Here is a 25,608-nt window from a genome sequence, read left to right on the forward strand (position 1 = left end):
TTAAAGAACAAAAGATACGAAAGAAAGGATTTTTTGCATTTTTAATAAGTAAACCATTTCAATATATATATTGTCCATATTTCCGTCTATACAACACACTATATACATTACATACATTTATTCGTATAAAATACTGCATTTGATTTTTCTCTGATTGGCAATGTTTCCCTTTACGTTTCAGCACTAAGTAAATCGATCTTTACAGTGCCTCTCATCCGTACCATCTCCACAATCGTCAACCCCGTTACATTTCGTCCCTTTCGTAATGCATCTACCGTTTCTGCGTAATAGAAATATATAATTATAAAACATCAGTACTTGATTTTGCGAATTTTTTTCTATTTTTCTTTTTTTAAGAATTAAACCACATTTAATAAAAAAATTTTTTAATTAAAATGTTCAACATCTTTCTCTATGTTTTATTTCGCAAAAAGGAATTAAAAAAAACTTGTCTGATAATCTGTAAAAAAATGTAGAAAAGAATATACAAAAAGTTTCAAGTGTACGTAGCTTGAAAAATATGATCATCTCAGAAGATTAAAAATTCAATTCCGCAGAAAAAATTACCTATTATTTACCTATTATTTATGTTTCTTTCCTTCTTAATTATAATATCTCTGTCTTTTACAAAAATCTTGAAATGTTTACTTACTGGCATGTAAATTCATGTTTATTGCACCGCCCTTGGCACCCGTGAGGTTCGTCCGATCCATCGCTACAGTCTGCTAGTCCATCGCAAAAACGAACTTTTAATATGCATTCTCCATTACTGCAGGTAAATTCATTATCCAGAGGACAAGCTAAAACGAAAGTCAAATTATTAATATATTGTTTTGAATAATCTACTTTTATTCGTCAAATATTCGACAACAGATGTTCCAAATTGTGAGAGAGATTTTCCTAATACTATTCTCAGAATTAAATTATCTTTCTTATAAAAATCTCTCGATTTGCATTTAGTGGATGTTTGACGAGTAAATGCTAATATATATTTCTTATACATCTTATTCTCAGCTCATATTTATAAAAGATGTCCCAGTTCCAACGAGCTATTTTATCTTCAAATTATCTTTATTTGCAACACTCGAGTCCCAAATCTACGTGTAATATGCAATAGATACAAACAAATCATCATAGATCATGCAACGTTTCTTTTAATAAAAAACAAGTTAGTGTTTGAGTAAAATAACTAATGCTAATATCGCATGAGAGAAATCACGAATGATTTCATCGGTCAGTGCAAGAGAAGCGTTAATAAAACTCGTGCATTAGCGACAGCGTAGACAAAAGTGCAAATATTTTCGTATAAAATATCCATGCCACCTAAAATATAAATATGTACTCACACCAACCAAGATTACGACCTACGAAAAAGAAAAAAGAGAAGATATGAAAACCTGAACTTTATGAGGCAAACTATAAACGCAAGACTACGAATAATTTTCAATTCTGTGTTGATAGCTTTTAAGAACAAGATGTTCTTAGGAAAAATAGAATTTTCGAGCAACTATCTAAAAAAATGTAGAGCGTTTCTCCGTAACCATTATCTCTTGTTACATGTGATAGAATCGAAATAAATGTAACTGAGGGAATGCTTCACAAATACATAGGACTATTTTTTATTTTTATAATATTTGACAATGTAACTCCCCTCAGCAGGCTCTTTTCTGTTTTGAATTGCAAGTAATTTCTACCATAGACATTCTACGAAAACTGATATTCCTATACCATATTGCAACAAAATAACGTAACATGTTCATTCGTCCAACACTTGGAAAGCTCATACTATCGTTATTGCAGTACGCTGGAATGCTCACCTAACGTGCAATTAATCTCGTCGGTTGCGTCCCAGCAATCTATCTTTCCGTCGCATCTCCTCTCCAGCGGAAGGCAGGAAGTCTCGTTACCGCACTGAAAATGCGTCTCCAGATTGCAGACTGAAAAAGAACGCGTAGCGCTCTAGATAGCATCACATTCTATTTGCCTCGCGTACTTTGCATCCGCGCATACCTTCGTACCCCCGCGGGACGCCCACATTAAATATTACAAGTAGCTCTCGTTATAAATTCTCAAGCGAGTAATTACGCGCGGTTTGTTTGGTCTGACATGTATACTTTCATATTAATAACAAGTATATATGTAATTTATCACACAATAGTTTTCTCGGTTGAAATTATGGAAACAGAAATTAAACAATAATAGGAATTAGTTACGATGTGGAAACTTGATATCTCTAATAGTCGCAACTTTTAATGGTCAATATTGTCATCTCGCCAGCTCATTTTTAGACTTTAATATCTATGAATCATCTATTTCAAATAACTAAAACGAGTTTGAAATTAAGAGATTTGATATTTCTGTCACACGTTTAGAAAGATGAAAAACATTAGTTAGTTTATTTACCAAATTTATTTATTGTATAATACAACAAACTTTAAACGCGTTCTTCTCAAAAATTGATTTTTGTTAAAAGTTAATTTTTTTCGGAGGGAGGGTCACACAAAAGCAATTTCGCATATCTATATATCTGCAAATGAATAAATTCACAATAAAATAGTCTTTTCGAGGAGAATAATTTACATATTTGATTAAAATTAATGTACTCTAACTTGACGGTATTTTTAAAATGCATTTTATCAAATCTGTCCGTGAATTATCACAATTCGCAATTGTGCTTCAGTTTTAACGTGAGAGATGTGTGATCAAGTAATAAAAATAAAAAAAATCAAGCAAAAAAAAATCAGTAAACCGAAGCCTCACAAATAATAGCAAAGTAGAAAAGCCGATAACAGAAAGAAATGGGTCACTTCAAACTAGGGCAATGCGGCAGGTTCTAACGAGAGACAAGTCGCACGCGGAAAACATGTGACCGGCTTATGATGCTCCACGATATTTCAAAATCATGCACGAATAGTATTTATCTAGCGCGCGCGCGCGCTTTAACATATTATAAATAATTATGAATTATACAATTTATTTATGTGTAAATTATTAATTGCAATAATAAGCGAAAATAGAATATAGGACTATTTTGTTCGTCATCTATTTTATGCAAAATTGTAGTATTTCTTCCGGGATTTCGATCTCCACGAAGAAACATAAGTCAATGATAATGCAACATGAATATAAACTACTGTCAAAGGTCAAAATCTTATTCATTCGTTTTTATTCTCGCATCTCGAGAGAAAGCAAGAGTGCAACTTGAATGATTCGAAACGTGATTTTTAATTCCATTTACACTTACCGCAATCGAACTCGTCTGAATGATCGTAACAATTCATGTGCCCGTCGCAACGCTTGTCGAAGGGAATGCACAATGTGTTGGAGCAAGTCCATTCGTCATCCAGGCAATAGTGCTCGATTTCCAAACACCTGTAACAAACAAGTCGTTGAAATAAATAATAATTATCCGATTATAAATTATTATTTGCATATCTGTACACCGAGGCATCTGCAAATACACGCGATTCATCAATTACTTGTGCGTAATTCATCAATGATATGAATGATTTTAATGAAAGATAAGCATCGACGAACCTGAAGGCATCCACGTCAAGGCGATGACATTTCTGCTTATTGATGATGCAGAAACCGGCACATCCGGTGGGATCCTCGCGATCGCGGGGGCTCCTACATATCGGCACTTGTTCGTCAACGAGAGCGACGCACACCTCGCCTTCGAAGCAATCGTCGCAATATCTCGTCGCATTAGCGTTTTGACTCATAGCTTCCGTTTCCGCTTCACCTGTCGGTGAAGAAGTGCTTTCCGGAAATGACGGGTCGCTGTTTAAAAGGGCGCTCATAGTGAACGCATCGGCGCTCACCAGCGTCGACGTAGGTGTTATCCTACTCGCCATGATTGTCAAATTTAGCTCATCGTTCGAAAACGTAGACGTGATCGGTTCACCGGATGTAACGTTCTGCCCCGTCAATTTGCCTGCCGACGACTTGAGATACTGCTGAATGATCTGGAGTTTTTCCGGCTCTGTAAAAAGAAGGCGTAACGCGATCAGTCATCACGCTTGAAAAACTTATTACCGTGTTCCTGTGGAGAAACGGAAGTACGGACTTAATATATCGATAACGTTTTTGCCAAGTAAAACTCTACAAATACACTGCTCTTTGTTAACTTACAAAAATGGAACAATAAAAATAATCAAAATACAAAAATGAAAAGTTGCAATAAAACATGAGAAGAGATCTCGAATGATCTAGTTAAAATATTATGTTTCTTTCCAATTCGATATTTTTTCGCTTTAATTATTTTTTTAATTTGCCGTAAGAAAATAAAAATTTAATCCAACTGTCATTTGATGTTGAATCATTTTTTGGTGATTCGATAAAATTTGTGAAAGCATACTAAAGTTTTTCAACTTTATAAAAAAAAAATGAAGAATGCGACTCTTATAATCCTCATTTCGTCCATAAAGGGTTGAAAGAACAACTCGGAGACTTTCTCGCGAGCTTCAGGATTCCAGACATAGCATTGTCTGCAGAAACACACGGTCATTGGCTTTTGCCACTTTTGATCGCGCATCACGACGCGTCTTACACTACATGACCGCGCTTCAACTCGATCGACCAGGCGCGCACACGGTCGAAGGAAATGTTCTGTTGACCCCGCGGTTAAATTCATCTCGTTGGAGCAATTGCCACGCTTCGTCGAATTAAACCTCAGCCTTTCCCGACGCTGTTGGCTGGGCTCGAGCTGGGGATGCAGATACTTTTAATTGCCCGAATGATAAGGCGATGGCGCCGGCAGTTGTGAATGCCCGTTTATTCCCGGCCAATATAGGGTGTACCAACACGCAACCCATGATATATAGTAAGGTTGAAACAATAAAACAGTAGAAAAAAATGTATCATTGGAACAATTATCAGCTTTATATTACTAACGTTATAAATTTTTACATTAAATGATCCTACTAATAAATATTAAAAGTGATAAGATTATAAACAAATTGTGACGTTTGTCACGGGCAAAATAACAATTAATGAAATGGTTTATAGTAAAAAACAAAAAGAAATAATGACGTTTTGTTAAAATTTTGACCGAAGGAATCTAGCTTCTTAAATCTAAGGATCTAAGGTAAAAATATTGCGCACCACGTATACTCTCTAGCAATACGGAAGATGATTTAATGTGCAGCCATCATGAGTGCGAGATGAATTAAGCTTCTATGATAAATCAATAAACGTTTTGATCCAACGATTAAATCCCTCGAACCGAGTAATATTTCACTCTGACAAGTAAACGCGATTCCATTTCTAGCTCTCTATTAAATATTCATTGAGCTACTGTTATTTCTTCATGCGTGATCAAATAAAAAATCATAATTAAAATATAGTTTTACATTTCCCTTTACGACTTTTACATGGATTAACAGAGAAGCAAAAAGCAAAGAATATATATATCAATATATATTCTCTATACTCTCTTTATATTCTTTTTTTATATCTTCATCTGAATAACAAAATATCTTATTTTATAAATAGATGTAATAATTAGAACATCACAAAATTTATATTTTGGAAAATGCATAGAATAATAAGACCGTCATTTTCCTCGGATTCAACGATTCAGATATCAACATTCTCCATGTAAACTATTTTCCGATTCAATCTCTAGGGATGTAAATTTTGATAAAAAATTAAAATTAAACTTTAATTCTAATGTAAAAATAAAGAATTTTGTTTTTTAAACATTATAAAATTTTATATTTTTCAGTACATGAATGTTTTTCGCAGGAAATTAGGATTCCCGTAATTCTTATCAAAACTTGTTAAAAAGTCAGAATAATGAGCATCAAAATAATGCACAAAAATTTCAAATTTTTCACGTCATAAATAAAGACTCGATGATAAAAAAATTAGCAATATAAAGAGTAAAGAAATATAAATGAAGAGTCACTCACCAAAAACGATGTATAACGCAACTCCTGCGACTCCTAGCAAGATTAGTAGAACGACGAGAAGAGATGCAAGCGAGCTGGAGCATCCGGATGTCTTTAGGGGACGAGCCAGGTGTAGCGTCCAACCCCGTCGATGCTTGTCCAGACGTGCTGGATGCGGCGGCGGATCGTTTCTGACACTTCGACGTAAATTAACGCGATTCTGCGAAGTCGGAGTGTGCGTCCGTGCCGGCAACGAATAAGCTCTCTGAAAAAAAGACGAATTTGGTATTAATATAGAGCGCAAATTTATGAGCAGAGCATCTATTTGGTTCTAAGAATAATCTCCCAAAGAAAGAGTAAAAACATAAAAATTAAGGGCTTATATATATTATATCAGGAAAAATATCCCTTCTTCAGTTTTTCAAAAATTTATGCCGTAAGAACAAGAGTAGTAATAATGATTATTGTAACTTTGAGAAATGCTGATCTATTATATTGTGCCTTCTTGTAATTTTTGTTAACTGCCTCTCGACGCGTCGCTCACGACGATGACGACGAGCGTCGCCGTCGCGTTTACGTCGGGCTATAGATAGACATCTTCCACTTCCGTTCCGTTTTGTTTCTTTATGTCGGTGCAGCGCCAGACGGCGGCCGTTTCTTCTCTTCTAGAAGCTGTCAGCTCTGATGAAGACTGGGAAGTCGTGGACGATCGCGGTAGGCCGCCTCGGCGAATAGTCGTCGACGATGCCGACATACAAATTGGAGTACCAAAATGCGCACTCGCCGCAATTTCGCCGCTTGTCCCTTTTGGTACTTTATTTATCGTCCACTTTAATCATCCGCTCACATCTATATTTAGTGTCTATGTTAACCAGAAATTTCAATAATAAAACTAGCTGCGTCTAGCGCGGATATCCAGTGAATATTCCTATTATCCATTAGTTATGCAAACAACACCGTAACAAATTTTTCACATATCTCTTGCTCTAGTCACTGCTATTATTAAAGGAAAAACATTTTTTACAAATTTGCACACTGTGTGTGAAAATTACACTGTGAATAAGTTGTACAAATAAGTTATCGATTGTCTCGTCTAAGGAAAAATATTTACGCTAAAAATAAAAAATGTGTTAAATGTACATATAACGGAATATCTTTGTAATTTTGCGTTACATGTATATAAAGAATTTTCGTAATTTTATACAATAAAATTTTATACGTTGATGTTTACATACTAAGTTTCAACTCTATGTTTTCTTTATAACAACAATACTCAATACAACTCAATTTATAGCAAATTATATTCTTCAGATGCAATTTTTCAACTATTATAAAAGTGTTGGTCTTAAACTGTTTAAAAAATAGTCTAACAGAAACTAAAAGATGCTCAAAATAAAGTCACACGCCAATCTATACTTAGCAACTTTTGAATAATGCGTTACGTATTTCAAGTTTTAATATAATTCACGTTATTTTATTTGCTAAATTATTGTACTGTTATTTATTATTATTGTACACTGAAGAAGGCCTGATGTCAGACCGCAACGTTTGTAAATATATGATACTTTCTAATATAAATTACAATAATTATTTCTCAACTAAATAATACAAAATATACATGCAGAAAATATGTGCAAATTAATGCTATTTAATAGTTTTTTATAATAAAATGTATTACATTTTTTAAATATTATTGTGCGTTTGCATATGAAAAAATCTTATCGTAAAAAATACATAAATAGTAAAAATAAAAAGAAGAATCGAGGAAATTATTTTGACGAAATAAATAAAGCGGATTTTACCTGCATTTAGAGCTGTTCAACTCTCGATTGTCACTAATAAAAAATAATCACATTTAATGGCACGCAATCAAGACACGAGAACGGTCACTATACCCCTGATACGCTCTGCGGAGAATGTCAAAGATGCCAATTTCAACCCGCTCCTGTCACGAAGCTCTAAAAAAGCGGTTCTCTTTCTCTCTTTTTTACTCGCTCATGCGTACACTCGGCACGCGCGGCGTGCACGTGTGTAGCGATGACGTAATACGAGTTGTCACTCGCTTATCGTGCTTCGCATTCGTATATACATAAGTCTCCAAATGCTAATTCGTTACCGCACAGTGAATAGACGAAGCTTGAGAAAATAATGACAGAGTGCTTTAGAACTGAGGATCGTTTTACAACAAGTTCTTTTCTTTTTTACAAATTTTTAAAACATTTTCTAGATTTTATCTCCGAAATAAAAAAAACAGTATTCTAAAAATATCACTCACTTGTAAAAAAAAGTAAAATAAAAAAAAACAAAAACAAAAGTTGAACGATTAGACATAAAATTAATTAGCTCTTGGGGTTTCTATTGCTCCCTTTGCAACTCCGATTATGCCATTTGTTTCAACTATTCTCTATTTTATATTATACTAGAAAATTTATTTTGTTTTAATTATAATATTCCGGGACAGCGCGAACGCAGTCCCGACTACCAAAAATTATACGCCCGAGATACCCACTTTAGGGGTATTCGCAAGGGTCAGCTCAACCGTGGTGCAATGGAAGAGCCTCGCCCTGGAGGAACCGCCTTCTTGATCACGGTAGCCTCTGCGCCAGGTAAGTATGCTTTCAAACCCGCACAGCCCCTTCATATTGCCCGTTAACAGAATTTTAAATACGAGAAACTTGCCCCCAAATGCGCCACATAGCGGCTACATGATCAACTAGGCATCGTGACAGCCAGTCGTTAAATCGAAACTCGTCGTTCAGTGATTCTCCGACTTCTCTTTTACTTTACTTTATAACAATGATTACGTGTTTGTATTCTCATAAATTAGAAAATGATATTTCTTATTCTCTTGGCAAAAAAATTAATATATCAAAAAATTTTTTTCAAATAAAATTTTTTTAAACATATTTTCACGCAAATATTTATATCGTATAAAATCGCCAATCTACTATAAAATTAATGATTTCTTAATTTATGTCAATCAATCATTCGTCTTTAAAGCATTTGCTTTCAATTATATACACATATATAAAAGAATAAATATTCATATTTTTAAATATTTAAACTAATAATAATAATAATATCATAGTTTATATTAAACCTCCTTATTATCTTAAATCTATTAAAGATAAGCCTCAATAGTTATATAAATATGTATATAACAAGTTTTAATTATCATCCTTTTATTTTTCATTAAAAGAAATTTTTTTTAAATTTTTTTATAAGCCATATCTATTTGAAGAAAGAGATAAAAATAAGAGACAATGTTTGCGCATAGAACATAACTCACCTGGAAAGGATTTTGATCCTTGAAGTCAGTATAGAATATTGATGACTCTTTGCCATACCAGCGATCCTGCGAGTAAATTGAATTAATCCTCATATCAGTCCCATTCTTCGACATTCCTAATATCTTATTTTGACTATTTTCCGTCATTCCGTCCAATATTTTGTCGTTCCCGGCATTTATTAGAAACGTCTCCGTCAAGTGCAACCCGTTCTCGGATATAGGAAATGCGGCCGAGCAACTTCTCTTGGCATCGATATCCCGAAGACTCGTTCTGTTAACGGTTGGATAGATTTTTATATTCTGTGGTCTCAAGAGCGATTCCCCAAATAGGAAATTGGACACATCCAAGTCCTTGTGATTGCTTCCGTTTCCTTTCAGGATAGCATCCTTGCTACCAACCAACTCGTCCAGCTTTTCGCAGGACCCCGCGCCGGCCAATTTGCTTCTGCAGTGCTTGCAGTCCTTCTTCTTGCGTCTACGATTCGGTTTACGATCGGACTGCACCGATGCGCGATCTCGCGATGAATCTTCATTTTCCCGTGATAACGAGGACACGCTCTCCAAAACGTTTTCGGAAAGAGGTTCTGAAAGAAGATTGCAAGGCTTTCCGAAGCCTTGTTCGGGATCATCGTCACTCGTTTTGGACAACGTAGAAACCGCGCTGTCATGATTCGTGCTGATTCTCGTGGAAGAAAGTAACGTCGAGCTGTGCTGGAAGAGTTTATCAACCAAAGGAGACACAATCGACGATGATCCACTGCTGATCCAAGCTTGTCTGGTAAAATCAGTCGATCGATGATCCTTGATCTCGCAAGTGTTTCGAGACTCATCAGGGAGAGATATTTGTTCGGAAAATTCGATGGTATCCTCCGTACCAGTGCAGATGTCCTCATATACGTGGCCCTCGATGTGCGTCGTGATTGTCGGGACGAAAGAATCGCCATCGTCGATCGTATCCACGTGAGATTGCCGATCACGATCATTAGACTCAAGTGTGGACTGCTCTTCTACACGCGATTGGTCCTCCTCATAAGCTTGGTTCTCCATCTGAAACTACGGACAAAAGCGCAATTAGTAAAAAAAATTTTTATTCTTAATATGTTAAATAGTGTGGCGGTCATTGTACGATCTTTTATCAAGCTTGGCAAAATTAATTACGTCAACAAATTAGTTTCTAATCAAACTATATCAGAGATACATTTTAATAGCATAATATATGTATGCTAAAGAAATGTATTATATTGTACTGAATTCAGTAAGGAATGCTCTTTCCGAAATGAGTAAAATGAAATAAAATTCAAATTAAAATTATATTCAACACAAATCTAATAAGAGCTTTTGCTGATTAATGATCCAAAATCTCAAAACACAAGTCCAACTATTTGATCGATTAAAATCTTGGCTCCCTACAATTGTTACTTTCAAAATTATATTTTTATTATAAGAAATAAACAGAAATTATTTATTACTGATCGCAAAAATCAAGTCTGTTCACGTATCATGTTTACGATCAATGTTTCTTTTAAAATATTGCAAGCATGAAAAAGATGCTATTACGTCTCTTGTGTACTTTAGTTATAATTGTTTTGTGAAAACATCCACGTTCAACTCATATTACGTATTTGTAAATAACGAAAGAAAGCAAAATAAAAAAATTAAAGAGGAAATAAAGTTGTACAAGGGGAAAGATAAATCGAGCGTCTCGTTAGGAAGCATCTTCACGATTGTCGCAATTATCGCGACTTGACTCTCCGATTGATCCCAGCCGGGCCTATGACGTCATTGAGAGCGTGCCTATGGGACCGTTTATTTTTAATTCCGTTGTGTACACACATATGTAAAGATGTTTAGATTTCCGCAATCCTACACAAGTGCCACGAGAGATATCTCTCCCCCTCTAATTTTCCGAGACAATAAATCAAATAATCCTTTTATTTGCCTTCTCTATCATCAATCCTATCCTTTTCTCATAAGAGATTTTTATTCAGTTATGTGTAAAATAATTTTCAACGTATATATCTGTAGATAAAATAAAAAATATAAAAAAAGATAAAAATTATATTTCTTAGATTTTTCATTATTATAATAAGCCATGTAAACCAATTATTATATCTTTTGGAAAATATAGTAACATTTATCAATAAAAAACCTTAAAGTCCTGATTGAAGAGATCATATGAGATGCTATTTAATCGCCGTACCTTATATTTGTAAAAAAATATTTATTTTTCTAAATTGTTATATCTGTAGCTTGATGAAAGTCAATGTTTAATTGTGAAAAAAATTCAATTACTTTTTAAAATCAAGCAATAAGTTATATGACATGTTTTGCGTTTTTCGCGCAAAGCTTCTAAAAAGTATATTATGTGTATATCTAATCTATATTAATACATTTCAGTTTAACACACTAGAAATTTTATTACCAAAATAATTAGGAAATTATCCTTCGGCTGCATTTTTAACACATATCTGTTACGTTATTAAATTTTTATTTTTGATCGCTCTTAATGCATCCATAAAAGGTTCCATTCGCGTTTTGATGATGACGACGAGCAGTCGGCTGCGAAGGATACGTCTGCGAGATCGATGCGACACAAAGAGTCCATTCACTAATAAATACAATTAGTGCGTCGCCGCGCACGGTATCGAGAGATTATTCAGTTGCGTCAGTGCGTTGGCGCGTCAGTGAACGATCACCGCAATTCTCGGCATTGCCGTTAGATTAATACGGATGGCTGTCGCATTAGGAACCGATCGTGACGATCCGATTAATTTCGCGCTGATTCAGTCACACCGCGCTCTTACATCCTGCGATGACGCATCGAGAAACGGAGAATTGCGGAATCGCAATAACGTTTTTATCCGCACGCAATACCGCAACGCGTACTTTTCGCAAGAACGTCATTGTCAAGCGACGTGGTAAAAATTTTAATAAGCGAAGGACACCGCATGTGAACATCCATTATTCACGATCTCGTTGCGCTTCCGCGCAACATTCGATAGCGCATCGATGATACCGCGCGGGCTACATGCCCTGTGAGAAAACGTTTCACTTTTTTCAACGTACAATAGACAGAATATCCCTGACTGATCACAATTTCCCATTATAACAATAGATACTGTTTTAATAGACAAGAAAAATTTAATTTAAACAATATCTGAGACTTGATGGATCCCGAATAGTTGATTATTTTCTTGCATTTTATTTGAAAATGTCTACTAATCATGACTAAGTTAATACACATTGCCTTGTATGTATACGCAGCAAATTATTAAAATAAGAAACAATTTATCGTATTCTACACGGCTTACAATTGACGTGAGATAAATGCAAACGCTACGTAGACAGCATACGTACACGCATACACATCACGCAGCAAAGCACGTAGACTAATTTTAAAGTCTGCGGGCAAGCTTGGTTACATATCACATATTTCGACCAGTCACATCAAAGCACCGTCGCGTTCCTCGGCGCACCACTGATATGACAGTTATTTTTAATTCATTTTATATTTAAATTATTTCCTCACAAACAAATCTTTATATTTTTCTTTTCTGCTCTTTCCTTTATTCTTCCATTTTTGACAAATTTTTTTTGCCTAGTGCAATATAGCATTGATAACATCTTCATTTCAACTTTAAATAATAGAATGCATATAATTATCGATAATATAAATCTCGCCACGTATCTGATACTTCCAAGAATCACAAAGAAAATGATATAAAAGAAAAGTATAATCATGATTTATAGAAATAATTATTAGTATCCGTACCGCGATTAGAGTGTAACAAAAGTCTAAATTTCTGTTTCGCAATCTTTAAAAAATAATGAGATGCGTTGGATGTACGACACATGCAAAGATCATATCTTGTTGTATTTTGCACAATTTATCACGTATCACATGGCACGATCCTTGTTCTTCATTGAACGTAAAAAATATCGAAGGCTAAAGTCTCTCTCTCTCTCTCTCTTTCTCTCTCTCATTCTACCTGCATTTCCTGTGATAAATTCAATGAGCTGTTATTAAGGTCATTACATTCGATTGCAGTTTTTCGCAACTAATCAAATACTTTTCGTAACTCACGAGTGGATACTTTTTTCTCTGTTGCATCCTTTTTTTCATGTGAAAAAGTGCCATAGTACGAATTATATTACTATCATCACAATTAACAGTCTTTATGTTATAAATTATTATGTAAATACATTCGCCGTTTCTTCTCAATGTACTTCATACTTTTTCTCTCTCTCAATTTCCAAAAATATAAGATAACGTGCATATATATAGCTCATAAATATTCATTCAATAATTAATTTATCTTACTAGTGTGTTAATACGAATTTTAATTTGAAAGTAAATTGTTCCCAACAAAAACTTGTTCACAAATTAGTCACAAATTTTGAAATTTCAGTACATTGCGCATCTTTGCAATCAAATTTAAAAAACTCTACATTTAATTTGGCAAAAACAATGTTAGAATTGAAGTTGTTGAAGAGACTGAAAAGATGTGACAGCTCTGGAATGTGCTATACTTACAGAGAGGAATGTATGTCACTTTCACTATATCGCAACATATGTTTATGACGTGATGATGTTACTTTACTTCACATTGTGCGTCGGCAAACGGATAATTACGGAATATTAAGAATAATCGCCGTAGGGTCAGCCCGGCTCGCTCGAGAAGAATTTGAATAAATGCTGTGCATTTACATGCTCCATTGTTATTCACGACGCGTACGAAGGACGAGCCGGAAGCAGGGTCACTCTTCTCGTTCGCTTTTTGTTCGATCGCGACTCCGGAAACCACTGTGCGCATCCCGTGGTTATGAAAAACGGGTTACCGCGCGAGTACCGATAATTAAGGCCGACTAGCGCCGAGCACCGATAATTACCTTCCGTATTTCTCTTTGCACGAAAAATATATAGGCTGCTTCGCCTAAAGTTCAAGGTCCTTAAAAACTTCAACGGCAGAAATAATATATTATGTGTGAGGAAAGCAAAAGCAAATGTAATCTCGCAATATTCGTTTGTAGCACAAAAACGCAGAGAAAGATAGTATAAACTTTGCGCCATCTTTTTCTGCGTTTAAGATACGCCGTTTAAAAAGTATACACTTTAGTTAAACTTTAAAACAAAACACTATTCTTTTCTAATAATGTTAGATCATCCGAATATAATCAATAAATTTACATGAGATGCAAATATAATCACATGTTGATATAAAGTGAAACATTATGCATCGATAATGGATACAGGCAGCTTAGAAAGAGCGCTCAAGTCGAATGCAAGTAGATCAATCTCTCTATAAAAGCACATTCAAACATATTAATGAGGAGCGTACATTATAATTTACAAACTATAACAAGTGATGTTATCGAAAACTGAACAGCACATATGTATATAGCGCCAAGGCTTACAGCGCGGTATCGCAAAAGGCTGTAGGCGCCGATCGGTCGGCTAATAGTTAATTACTTCTCATATACGCTTATAAGGGTGCCGTCTCTTCTTACGCCAAGTGGTGTCCAATTTATCGCGCGGAACGAGTTAAACGACCGACGAAGAAATACTTCTGCCAATGTGTTTCGACAAGAAGCCCGTTTTCCCATCAACCCTTTTTTTTTGCATCGATGATTACGGACGATCAGTTTCAATTTCTGTACATCGCAGGCCCAACAAAAATTCGTGTCCCATATGCAACCGAATCAAATTATCATTTGATAAAGTAATGCTGACTTTCAAATAGCCTTATTTTCGAGAGAGTTTATGATTAAAGTATAAAATAGAATACGCAATTTCAAACTATTTGAATGAATATAAAGAAAAATGTAAATAAGAGCCAAACCGTAGTGCACATAAATATTCCTGAACATTTTGCGATCCAGATTATTTTCGACGAATAAATCAATAATAAATATTTCGTCCTTATTTTAATGCCATTAAATTAAAATAAATGTAACAATCAATTCTCGTCATTTAGGAAATTTTATAAAGATTAAAAAGTATAAGTTTGATAATTATATATATTGCCTCAATTATTTAGAAAACTATGCGCAGGATCGTTGTAAAACATTATATCGAATCCAAATCCGCAAAATCCTCGACCGCAAAGAGTTCATATGCTGAGAAATTCATTCTTTCATTAATATATTAATTTTCTGATAACAGTTGAATATATTAAATTGGACATCAACGTTCTATGTGCAATAATAACTAAGATTCAAACATTGATCAAAGTATACAGTATATGCTTTTGTCTAATAAGTAATTTTAATTAATTGAATTTGTAATAAATTAGATCTTTAATCAGTTAAATTTTTATATAATTAATTAAAACTTAATTTTAGGATTTTCTTATCGAGTTGATTATTATGATGTTTAATGAACTAAATCGTTACTATCTTCTAATTAGCCTCGAATTTTTCTCAATTGTTCGCAATCAAAATTATTTTCGGTCCAACGCCCGTCTTAATTGCATCGGTCAGCGATCAATTAGAAACTACTCATTGTAGCGAATACACGTGTCACATCACGTTTAAATGGAAAGTGTCGTGCAGAAAGCGATTTAGTTATATTGAGAGTCGTTTTGTGAGTGAGACTCAGAAGCGAACACCCTTAAAAAGATTGTGACCGACGTGTGATTCGTGCGTGTACGTCAACATGAGCGTCGCATACGCCAAATAATCCAAAGATAAAGACCAAAGATAAAGACAGTATTTATATAACATAAAGTGTTGGCAAATTAGCTTTTAAAAGTGTATAAAATTTAAAATGTGTGTGTCGTCGCATTAAATTAAAAATTGATGGCTGAATCAAAACTGATTAAATTAAAAACATAACATTTGAATTTTTAAATCTATCATAAATTATTTTGTATAACGCCGGAACACTATGCGAATAAAATTTCTACAAAAATAATAATGTATAAAAAAATAAAAAAAAGTTTTTCCACTTAAAGTTATAACAACTCTAAAACATATCGTATGTATTAGCGGCTAAAATTCCGATTAATACTCTAGAGTTAATTGAAACTGTCTTCTCAAAAATGAACTGAAGAAAAGTTATGTCTTGGTAGATTCTTGCGAAAAACCCTGCCGACGCCCATGCACATAAACCTGGTTATTTGGTCGCACGTGTCGTGCCATATGCCGCTACGCGTTTTCACCCCGCGGTTTCACGCACCGGCGTTACGCACCAGTCGTCATTACAAGTTCCGTCGAGGGCAGACGAGAGACAATTAATCGCGAGCATTTCTACCGAAGTATATACGGATATGTACACGTGCTAGAACGCGATGCTTGCTACAATACAATCCTCCTAATGAATTTATTTGTCGTTGCAAGATACACAGATAAAATCAACCCTCGATGACGACAGTTAGACATTATTTGCTAAAGCGGAGCAAATATTGCACTATGAATTGCAATTCTAGCTTGCTCAACTCAACGAAATGGCTGGTAATTATAACAAAGTATCACAACTAGCCTTTCTACTCTCTCACAATCAGTTTACTACCTTGAGAAATTCTTATCTCTTAAAATATAAGGCATAAAACTTGCCACTCGACAACTTTTCTCAACTTACATTGAAATTAATTGCAAAATCTTATTTTAAGAAATAATGCAAATTATATATAAAAATTATACTAATATAGAACATGATATAGACTATGTTTATCATAGTCTAGTTATGGCTCCTCAGAGCAAATAACATAGAGGAAGAAAGAAAGTAAAACTGTTGAACGTGCCCCGCGGACGAATTCGCGTTCGTCCGTCCGTCCGCTGCTACAAGCGGAACTTGGCTCGATCGCTCCGCGTACGAAAGAGCAAAGAGTGAGTCACACACCCCGGAATTATTGTACGATGTGCATTATTGCGAGATTCTTCGGAAGTGATATAACGATGCGGTGCGCGCGCGAGCTTCGCTATATCGAAAAAACAACAATGGCGCATTATGCGAGAGCGCGGTATGCGCTCCGGTCCGCCCTGCTTTAACCACGAGTCCGCGGAATCTCTTTGATTCCCTATAGCCTTTTATGTTCTCTATAATCGAACCTGTGCTTTACGGATCGTACGAGATTTCAGCACTTGCCGGCAGTGAATAGTTGTACCGACCTGCCAATGGAAAACTAATGCATTTGTGAAATTTTCCTTTCCTCTTTCTCTATATGCCAGAACAACAACAGTCTATCTATACAATCTGCAATAAATAATATTGATAACGCTTCTCACTGTAAACTCATTAATTTAGTTGCCTGACTAAAAACGTTAAAACTCCGGCGAATTTCATGCATACGCAAAACATCATTTGAAGCATTGGCCTGATTTTTACAAATTCATTTGTGTAAGCAATTTGTTTGTTTTTCTCAAATAAAAATAATTGGAGTGTCCGCTTTTTTTCATAATTCTCTGAAACATAGTGTATTTTGCCGAAAGAAAAACAGTGATGTATAGGGACGGCATGAGAGGGAAAAGGCAGGGAGAAAGGGCAGACTACTTAACGGTTTCGAAGACGAATCTCGCAGACCCTCTGGGTTCGGCATGTGGCTTATTATACCCGCTAATAAGCGCAGTATATCGCGTCGATTATCCGCTAAGTATAGGGTCCAAGCCAAAGGGCTATCGGCATCAGCCATTGGGCCGATGACTGCACGTCACTGGCATGCACACAGCCGTAATTCATGCAGTTGGCTATATAATGGCCGGTCGCGCTGCCCGTCTACGTATATATTTCTGGTCACCCTCCCCTTGGCCACGAGCAAGACAAATAAATCACAAAATTTATAACTGCGCGCCCGCTCGCGTCTCCCGAAAAAAATCGGGAACCGGCGCGGAACCGGATGGCTAGATGAAAGACGTTGCGCGCGAACGGGGAATGGAGAAAAACGCGAGTCTCTTAGGATCCGATGTCTTCTTATTTTTAATGGGGTGGTCGAGTGAACGTTTACTCAGCCCCTTCCAATGAAAAAAGAAAACAAAATAAACTCCTACCCAGGATCAAAATTCTTAACTTGTGATGGTCAGAAATTCATAAATAACTTGTAATAATATTTTTCCATTCATATTTTAGTTCCTGCATGATGGAATGGAAGTAGTTGAACAGGCATTTTACAACCAATATGAAACACATTATAAAATAATTAATTACAATTTATCACTCCAGTTCTATTTCGCAATCGGTGTCTTATGTAACTGGAGCACGTTCAGGAAGGGAAGAAAAGATTCTCCCGAGTCAAACACTTGTAATTATCGGGTCGCGAGCGCGTTGTCGTCGGTGACACGGAATTCTTATGTAAATAAGAAGGCATCCGCGATGACGTACAAAAGGATCCAACAAACGTACCGGGCAGCTGACAATGCCACGGTGGAAAAGACCGGGCAGTCGTTACGCTTGGGCGCGCTCACGGTGCGGCGGCCGATACACCCGGTTTTATTTACACCTGGCGTATGCTTGCACTTTATCACCGACGGCGCCCACACGTTCAGACATATTTCTGACGGATTAAATTTGTCCAACTCTGCTCGACACGCGTTCAAAGTGGTTTTTTTTACATAGCAAGATGCGATTCCAACAATATTTGATGGATATATTTTTCTCAGCGTCAAGTAGTCTCTTGTCAAGATTTAATTTTACCCCTTTTTAAATTAACCAACTGTGATATATATATATCGTGTGTGTGTGTGTGTATATATTACACATCGTACATTTAAAGATCCAAGTGTAAATTTGGCAATTTGGGTAATTAGCGAGTTCGGCAAGCGTGAGTGGAGGTCGGCAAGGCGAAATCGATTCCGCCGCAGCCGCCTAGGATGTGCCCTTTTTAATTCAATGATTCGGCTGACCAAAGTTTGTAGTCGCCGGAAATATCAAGGAATATACTGTAGGCAATTTAACGGATGCGGTATAAATAGACATCGCTGCTCGGCCGAATCCGAGAAAAATTTGTCGCGGTCGACGCAGCGGAAGCGGAATGGAACCACCATTTTTTGCATTATTTTATTTAGCCCAAAAATACTTTCTGGATAAAATTCATTCGCAACTGATTGCTTTTGCGATAATAATCGCAATTATCACATAAGCTAAATTTGCAAAATTTTCTATCCGATACAATTTCAAAATGACTAATCAACTTTGATAAAACTAAAATTGAGTAAAGCTCTCGCTATTCTGATTATAGCGATTAGAACGAATACACAAACTTCGTTGCTAGAATTATTGTGTATACTACAGTCTCTTATCATTTTCATATACAACTTCATAACAAATGTCAAATAGGATATTATCACAAAAGTTCTTATTTGCCTACAATGTGCCAATTGTAAGACTATCGTATTAATTTATTAGTGATAAAATTAAACACTAATTTTTCAATTTTTCTATGTCATCACAGTCATCAAGTAAAAAAGAAATTTTTCTCTTTCTTCTGCAACATTTAATCTTTACTATAATAAATTTGCACTGTTCATTTGTAACTTTTTTCAAGATTTTATATTGCATATATTGTGATTATAGAACTTTATGTTACGGATCAAGTACGGTCTACGCATTATCTAAATGCTTATAATTTACATCACAAATTATATGGCAAAGTAGGACGTAAACTTTGTAACTATATTGTATAGACAAGTTTTCCTATGAGCAGAGGACATAACGTAAAGAGAATAATATTCTTTAGCCATGATATTGATTATGCTACTCAAGATTATGCTACTCTATGCACGCTGCCTTGTGACTAAACTTACAATCGCATTAAACGTGAAGACTATACACACTACTTTTTTATGAGGAAAAAAATTAAATGTAGTTACTAAAGCATTCTGCAAAATTATAGATAATTGCATATAATTCTAGGGAATAGTTTCATTAAATCTCTCCTTGAAATTCGAAAAACCAACTAACCGAATACTAAATTATGAAATTCAAGATCATTATTGTATTATAATTCAGTGTATTATTAATATTAACTTGCAGATATAACTATTACAAAATAATGTGAAATATGTTTCGAAATTTATTTGATCAATTAAGACGTATTAATCACCAATTTAGATTTTTATGTTATTTTTATGCTATTGAAAAATAAAGCAAGTAAAATTGGAAATAATAAAATAAATTAAAATCCGAGATCAGCTATATTAAGAGCATAATTTTATAATTTATCGTAATATTCGAAGTTTATTTATATTGTAAATAATAAAAAATATAAGTAAACACATTCCAATCTTTAAACTTTAAATTCCGCATTGAAAATCTTTATTGCTTACTCTCGATTTTCATTGTATCGACAGTATGCATATAAACTTTCTTGATAGCTCTAGATTCTCGACGTATTCCTTGATATGTAGCACAAAAATGCAATATATTAACAGTTATGTGAACAATGACAGTTATCAAAGTTGTATTTCATAATTAATTAATGTCGTTCAAGGTTCTTTTAAAACCACATCAAACTACAATTTCAATTTCATAATTATAAAATGGAGCAAGTATAATTGCAAATTTGATTGCAATAATATAAGTATGTAATATAATTTAAATTTGCAGACAGATAACAAGAGATTATAATTCATAGATAATTAAATATAAAATAAATGAATATAAATGAAAAATATTTATATATAGATTGCGCAACAATTATTCTAGCATATTCTACTACATTTATTCATACTATTAAAGGCAAAGATAGCGCAGTGATTATTTTCGATAAATATTTTTTATTTATTCATTTATTTTATATTTAATTATCTATGAATTATAATCTCTTGTTATCTGTCTGCAAATTTAAATTATATTACATATTTATATTATTGCAATCAAATTTGCAATTATATTTACTCCGTTTTATATTGAATGAAAATAAACTTACGATGCAATTGTAAGCAAAATCAAGTTCTTCAAACATAACGAATTGTATAATGAAAGAAATGTTGTCCGTGTTCACAAGAGAAAGAACGTTATCCTTTAATTCTCAACTCACAAAAAAGTCTTTTATAATTCGTCGTCACGGTATGACGACCAATTCAAGAGATCGCATCGTTATATACACAGTAAGCATATGAAACACTGCAACATTGTTGAGTCCCTCGAGCCCTTAATTTTCTTACGCTTCGTAACTAGCAATTTCATTACGACGCGATAAAGAGACCGTTTAACATCAAGAATGCAAAATCTAATAAATCTTAATGTCAATCTAATCAAATAAATTATAAGCTGTCTCGCATAAAATATTACACTTGATGGAGAATACTTCTTTAGAGTATTTATTTGGTATGCGATATCTAATTGTAAGTATAAATTTCCAACAATAGCATATACTCTTTAAAAAAAAGTAGTCCATTGGATAAACGCATAGGACATATGCGTCACACAAAGTAGGTTTCGTATTGTAGGTTCAAGCTATGCCACAGTTGTGCGTATCGCGGACATCTGATCGGTTGCATTATCAAAGTGAAAAAGTATCCCCTTTACTAATTGTATGCATTAACAGAAAATGATGCAAATTGCACAACCGGATTTATTCATTATTAATATTTTTATTTCTGTATAAATTAAAAAAATATTTCCTAATTTCCAACAATAGCATATACTCCTATATATTTCCTAATAAATATTAATATTTATATTTATTAATTGTGTCTAATATTAATTTCTTATTGTGTGTTTTATTTGCAGGCTCTTTTGTATGTGAAACCCCCAAGTGCATGTTTAATACGTCTAGAACGTCTTAATAGATAATCTGCTATTGATATCAAAGTTAATATGCAATGTTTTAATGCGCGATAATGTGCCTGTAAAAAGATGAAAATGCATACTTTCCTTTTGATAAATAAATAGTCGATAAACCGAAAAAATCCAACCGATCAGTACGGGCAAAAAACTCGTCATCATTCTAAGCACGGTAGCAACGTACTCACAACGCGGTCATGATCCAGGCTATCTCCCGGAAACACGGAGAGATTAATGTTACGAGGAGAAAAATACACTCCTTCTCGTCGAATTGCGACAATGCAATGGGCCGTAGAAAACGTACTTGCATTTCCCGAGAGCGCACGGGCTCACTAGAAAATTTTCTTCACCCGGAAGCGATAGAAATCTAATGCTTTTCTCATTCATATAAATGTAAAATTATCTTTTCTATTATTTCCTTAATGAAAAAAGAGAGATTCCGTTTATGCTATAAGCAAATCAAATAATAAATTAGCCCCGAAGACACGATTGTATACACTTTCCTTAAACTCATTTATTTTGCTTTTTCTGCCTTGATCATTTAAATAATAAGTTAGCCTATAGAAATATTTAATATTATGGAAGCTTTTCGAATTGTCACAATATATATGTGTGCTACAAAATTATATAAATTTTAAATATATTTTTCATTTACAATAACCACACCAATTTCTACATTTCATATACTTTTCTCAGATTTTTCCCGTTTAGAACGCGACTTGAAAAAAAAGAAAAGAAAAGTAAAAAAAGCAGAAAACTGTGAATAAGTATATATTAAAACACTTTTTCATCAAATTGCATCAATTTTAGGCAACGCGGAACATGAACATTATATTTTAATATTCATATACACGTCTTTTCACGTCCCAAAATTGTGTCTAATAATTTGACATCTTCCAGTGTTTGAGAGATTAAACGTACGATCAAAAATAAATAGCCGCTCATATAATAAATAAATTAATAATAATATAATTTTTGATTTTTGACCAACAGTCATGATAAATGAATATTTAGACATATTATGCGCGTTCTGAAGAAAGGCATTTCTTTAACATATAAAATTGCACCAATTCCGAGCAATTCAGAATGTACAGTTTGTCTAGATATTTGCGCATCACGATTATTAATAAAAAATAAAACTATATTTTTATTGATTAATTTACTGTATGAGCTATATTAATATTTTTTAATCTTATGTTTGATATATTATTTGTCAAATATACTTAAAGATGTATAACTATCAAATATAATTCTGATTATGAAACATGACGCACAAATATCGAAAGACAATACGCACGTTCCAAATTGTCAAACATTAATACAATTTTATGTATTAAAGCATTCTAGGTCTATTTTCTAGTTAATTGTGTACAAAATAAATACAATGTACGCAGATCGCGAAAAAAAATCGCGACGTGAACTCCGTCACGCGCGGCGATTTAAATCGCCGCACTTGCAGCGATAGGTATTACGCGACGAGTCCTTCTATTTTAAATAATGCAATATCAGTCTTTCATGTGAATCTTTACATTTGCTACATTCGCTTTATGACGCATTTGAGTTGCTCTCTTAACGATCAACCCTTCTGATCAATTTAAAAAAATTTGCTTCTATCAACTGTATCATCTAATATTAAAATTTGTTGATTATAACGCTTTTAAATTTATATTTTCATTCTTTTTTAAAATGCTAGTCATCACTTTTACACTGATATCGCTGAACACCGCGCGTGAAATAACCTAAAATTTTTAGTAGCTGATCAAATTAACAATGATAAAAATTAATAAGCGAAATAAGAAGAAATAAGCTTTTTCTCTTCTATCTTTTCTCTTTTTTAATAAAAATTAAAATAAATAGATTGAAATAAACAAAATTTTAATACTTGAAAATTATACCGGTTTAGAAGGTTAGAAATTCGCAATATCGTAAAATAATTTGTATCGCTTTATCTCACATATTCTTTCTACAGCACGATCTTCACAGAAGATAAAATGTTTTCAGAGTAAGCATATCAAGAATTACCTGCAGCTCCTCACGGAAGTATCATGTTCATCATCAGCGCGAATCTCCTTGCAAAGCGCAAAATTCGTTTCCTTTCTTTCGGTTCCCGAGAAAGTGCTTCAAACAAACAAAAAAATTGGTGAAAATTACTCGATCACATTTTGACGAAAAGCACGCACGTTCCAGTTCTAAATGACGATTTGACCAGCGAGTATTCGTACTCGCGCGAAAAACTAACGCAAAATCACTCGTCACGAAACTAACGTCGCGTGCCGCGTACGAATGATCGCGCGACTCCGACGCGTCGTGTCGCGACCAGGCACGGATGCCTTGCGATTCATGTTGCCCCCCTCCCACAACGACACGGTCGTCACGTACATAAACCTTGGCAACCAATCCGATGTATCAACCGATGAAGCGACTGACCAATCGCATCTTTGTTTGTTACGCGTCGTCGCGATTCCCCCAGCAACGGCGCGTAAACGAAGATCTATCATATCCTATCTATGATATCGATATATATTTGGTCGAAACCACGTGATCTCTTTGAAATTTTTCTATTTTACACTGAAACAATACAGCATCAAATATTTTCATGAATATCAAAAAGTATTTCAAAGTTTCAGAGCTGATTTTCTAATAATTTCTAGCTGATGCTCAAGTGTAGCTAATACGATATTCACACGATATACGCGCGAGTATCCTTCACATTTTTAAATTTCAGAAAACTATTCCGATATCAATAAACAATAGCTCTCCATCGAACACACGATGACCAACGATACATTTTATTATAAAATAAAATTGAAAGTAAGATAAAAAAATAATTGTCTTTAAAAAGAAAAGAATCACGTAGAGCAAGAATAGTAAAAATTCTTATTATAAATATGGATATTCACAGTAAACGTTATGGAATATTACATAGACATTGCAAATTAGTATGCTAAATTATTGTATAATATAATGTAATGTAAAGAAAAGTATAATATTATGCATAATCACGGCACTAAGGTGGAACAGTCAATTAAAAATTTGTGCCAAACGCAAATGCAAAATTGTAATTAATATTATAAGTAATATTATATATAATTCTGTATAGAATACATTTTTTTTATAGTTGATAAATATTTGATCTATTTCTTCATAACTTTTGTAAATAAAATAAAGTAGACAAATCTAGATAATTGGATTTTACAGTCGCTGACAGCGTAAATTTTTCACCGGTGTATCACTAGTAAAGGATTAACCGTGTTAAAAGTTATCTTCTTGAAAGCTTGTCGCTAGTCGACACATGTGAGAGCGTTAAAAAATTAATGCAGCATTACAAGGCGTTTAACAGAAGTCGCGTCGATTTAACTCGTATACATAAAGTATTGGACGCGTGTCAAGTAGAACATGACATTCATAACACAACAGCATAAACTACATATAGGATATGCATGTCAATATCACCGGTAAAACTTAGTAAAGGTTTCATTTTATCATATAATAATGTCATTTAAATATAACAACAATAGTGCATTCGTGAATATATTTTCCTGATTGTTGAAAATACTAAAAATAATTTTTTATTATGAAAATAATGTATAAGATGTTAAATTCCCTTCCTGGCATAGAAGCTGAAGTAAATAAATACATATACATTTAAGAGATGTTCAATAAAAAAATCCTAAATTAAACCAGTAAACTAAACCTAAATTCGG

General features: G+C 34.1%; 1 protein-coding gene and 1 non-coding gene across 3 annotated transcripts; both read right to left on the reverse strand.

The window, feature by feature from the left end:
• Positions 1–27: 27 nt before the first annotated feature.
• On the reverse strand, positions 28–24,227 carry LOC105673826 (uncharacterized). 2 transcript variants are annotated; one of them, XM_012369764.2, is made up of 9 exons: positions 23,927–24,226; positions 9,184–10,236; positions 5,916–6,159; positions 3,538–3,985; positions 3,245–3,372; positions 1,818–1,937; positions 1,347–1,364; positions 653–800; positions 28–280 (listed from the first exon to the last, which is right to left on the reverse strand). In XM_012369764.2, the coding sequence occupies exons 2-9, from the start codon at positions 10,228–10,230 to the stop codon at positions 184–186; spliced, it is 2,250 nt and encodes a 749-aa protein (XP_012225187.1). In that variant the 5' UTR covers positions 10,231–10,236; positions 23,927–24,226; the 3' UTR covers positions 28–183. The 2 variants fall into 2 exon arrangements, with proteins under 2 accessions (XP_012225187.1, XP_012225188.1); XM_012369765.2 differs by lacking the exon at positions 1,347–1,364 and having other exon boundaries at positions 23,927–24,227.
• LOC137001797 (U1 spliceosomal RNA) lies at positions 8,347–8,508 on the reverse strand. The gene has a single exon (XR_010891667.1). It is a non-coding gene; the product is annotated as a U1 spliceosomal RNA (small nuclear RNA).
• Positions 24,228–25,608: the final 1,381 nt, after the last annotated feature.

This window comes from Linepithema humile, chromosome 8 (assembly GCF_040581485.1).
Source record: "Linepithema humile isolate Giens D197 chromosome 8, Lhum_UNIL_v1.0, whole genome shotgun sequence".
NCBI classification, from domain to species: domain Eukaryota; kingdom Metazoa; phylum Arthropoda; class Insecta; order Hymenoptera; family Formicidae; genus Linepithema; species Linepithema humile.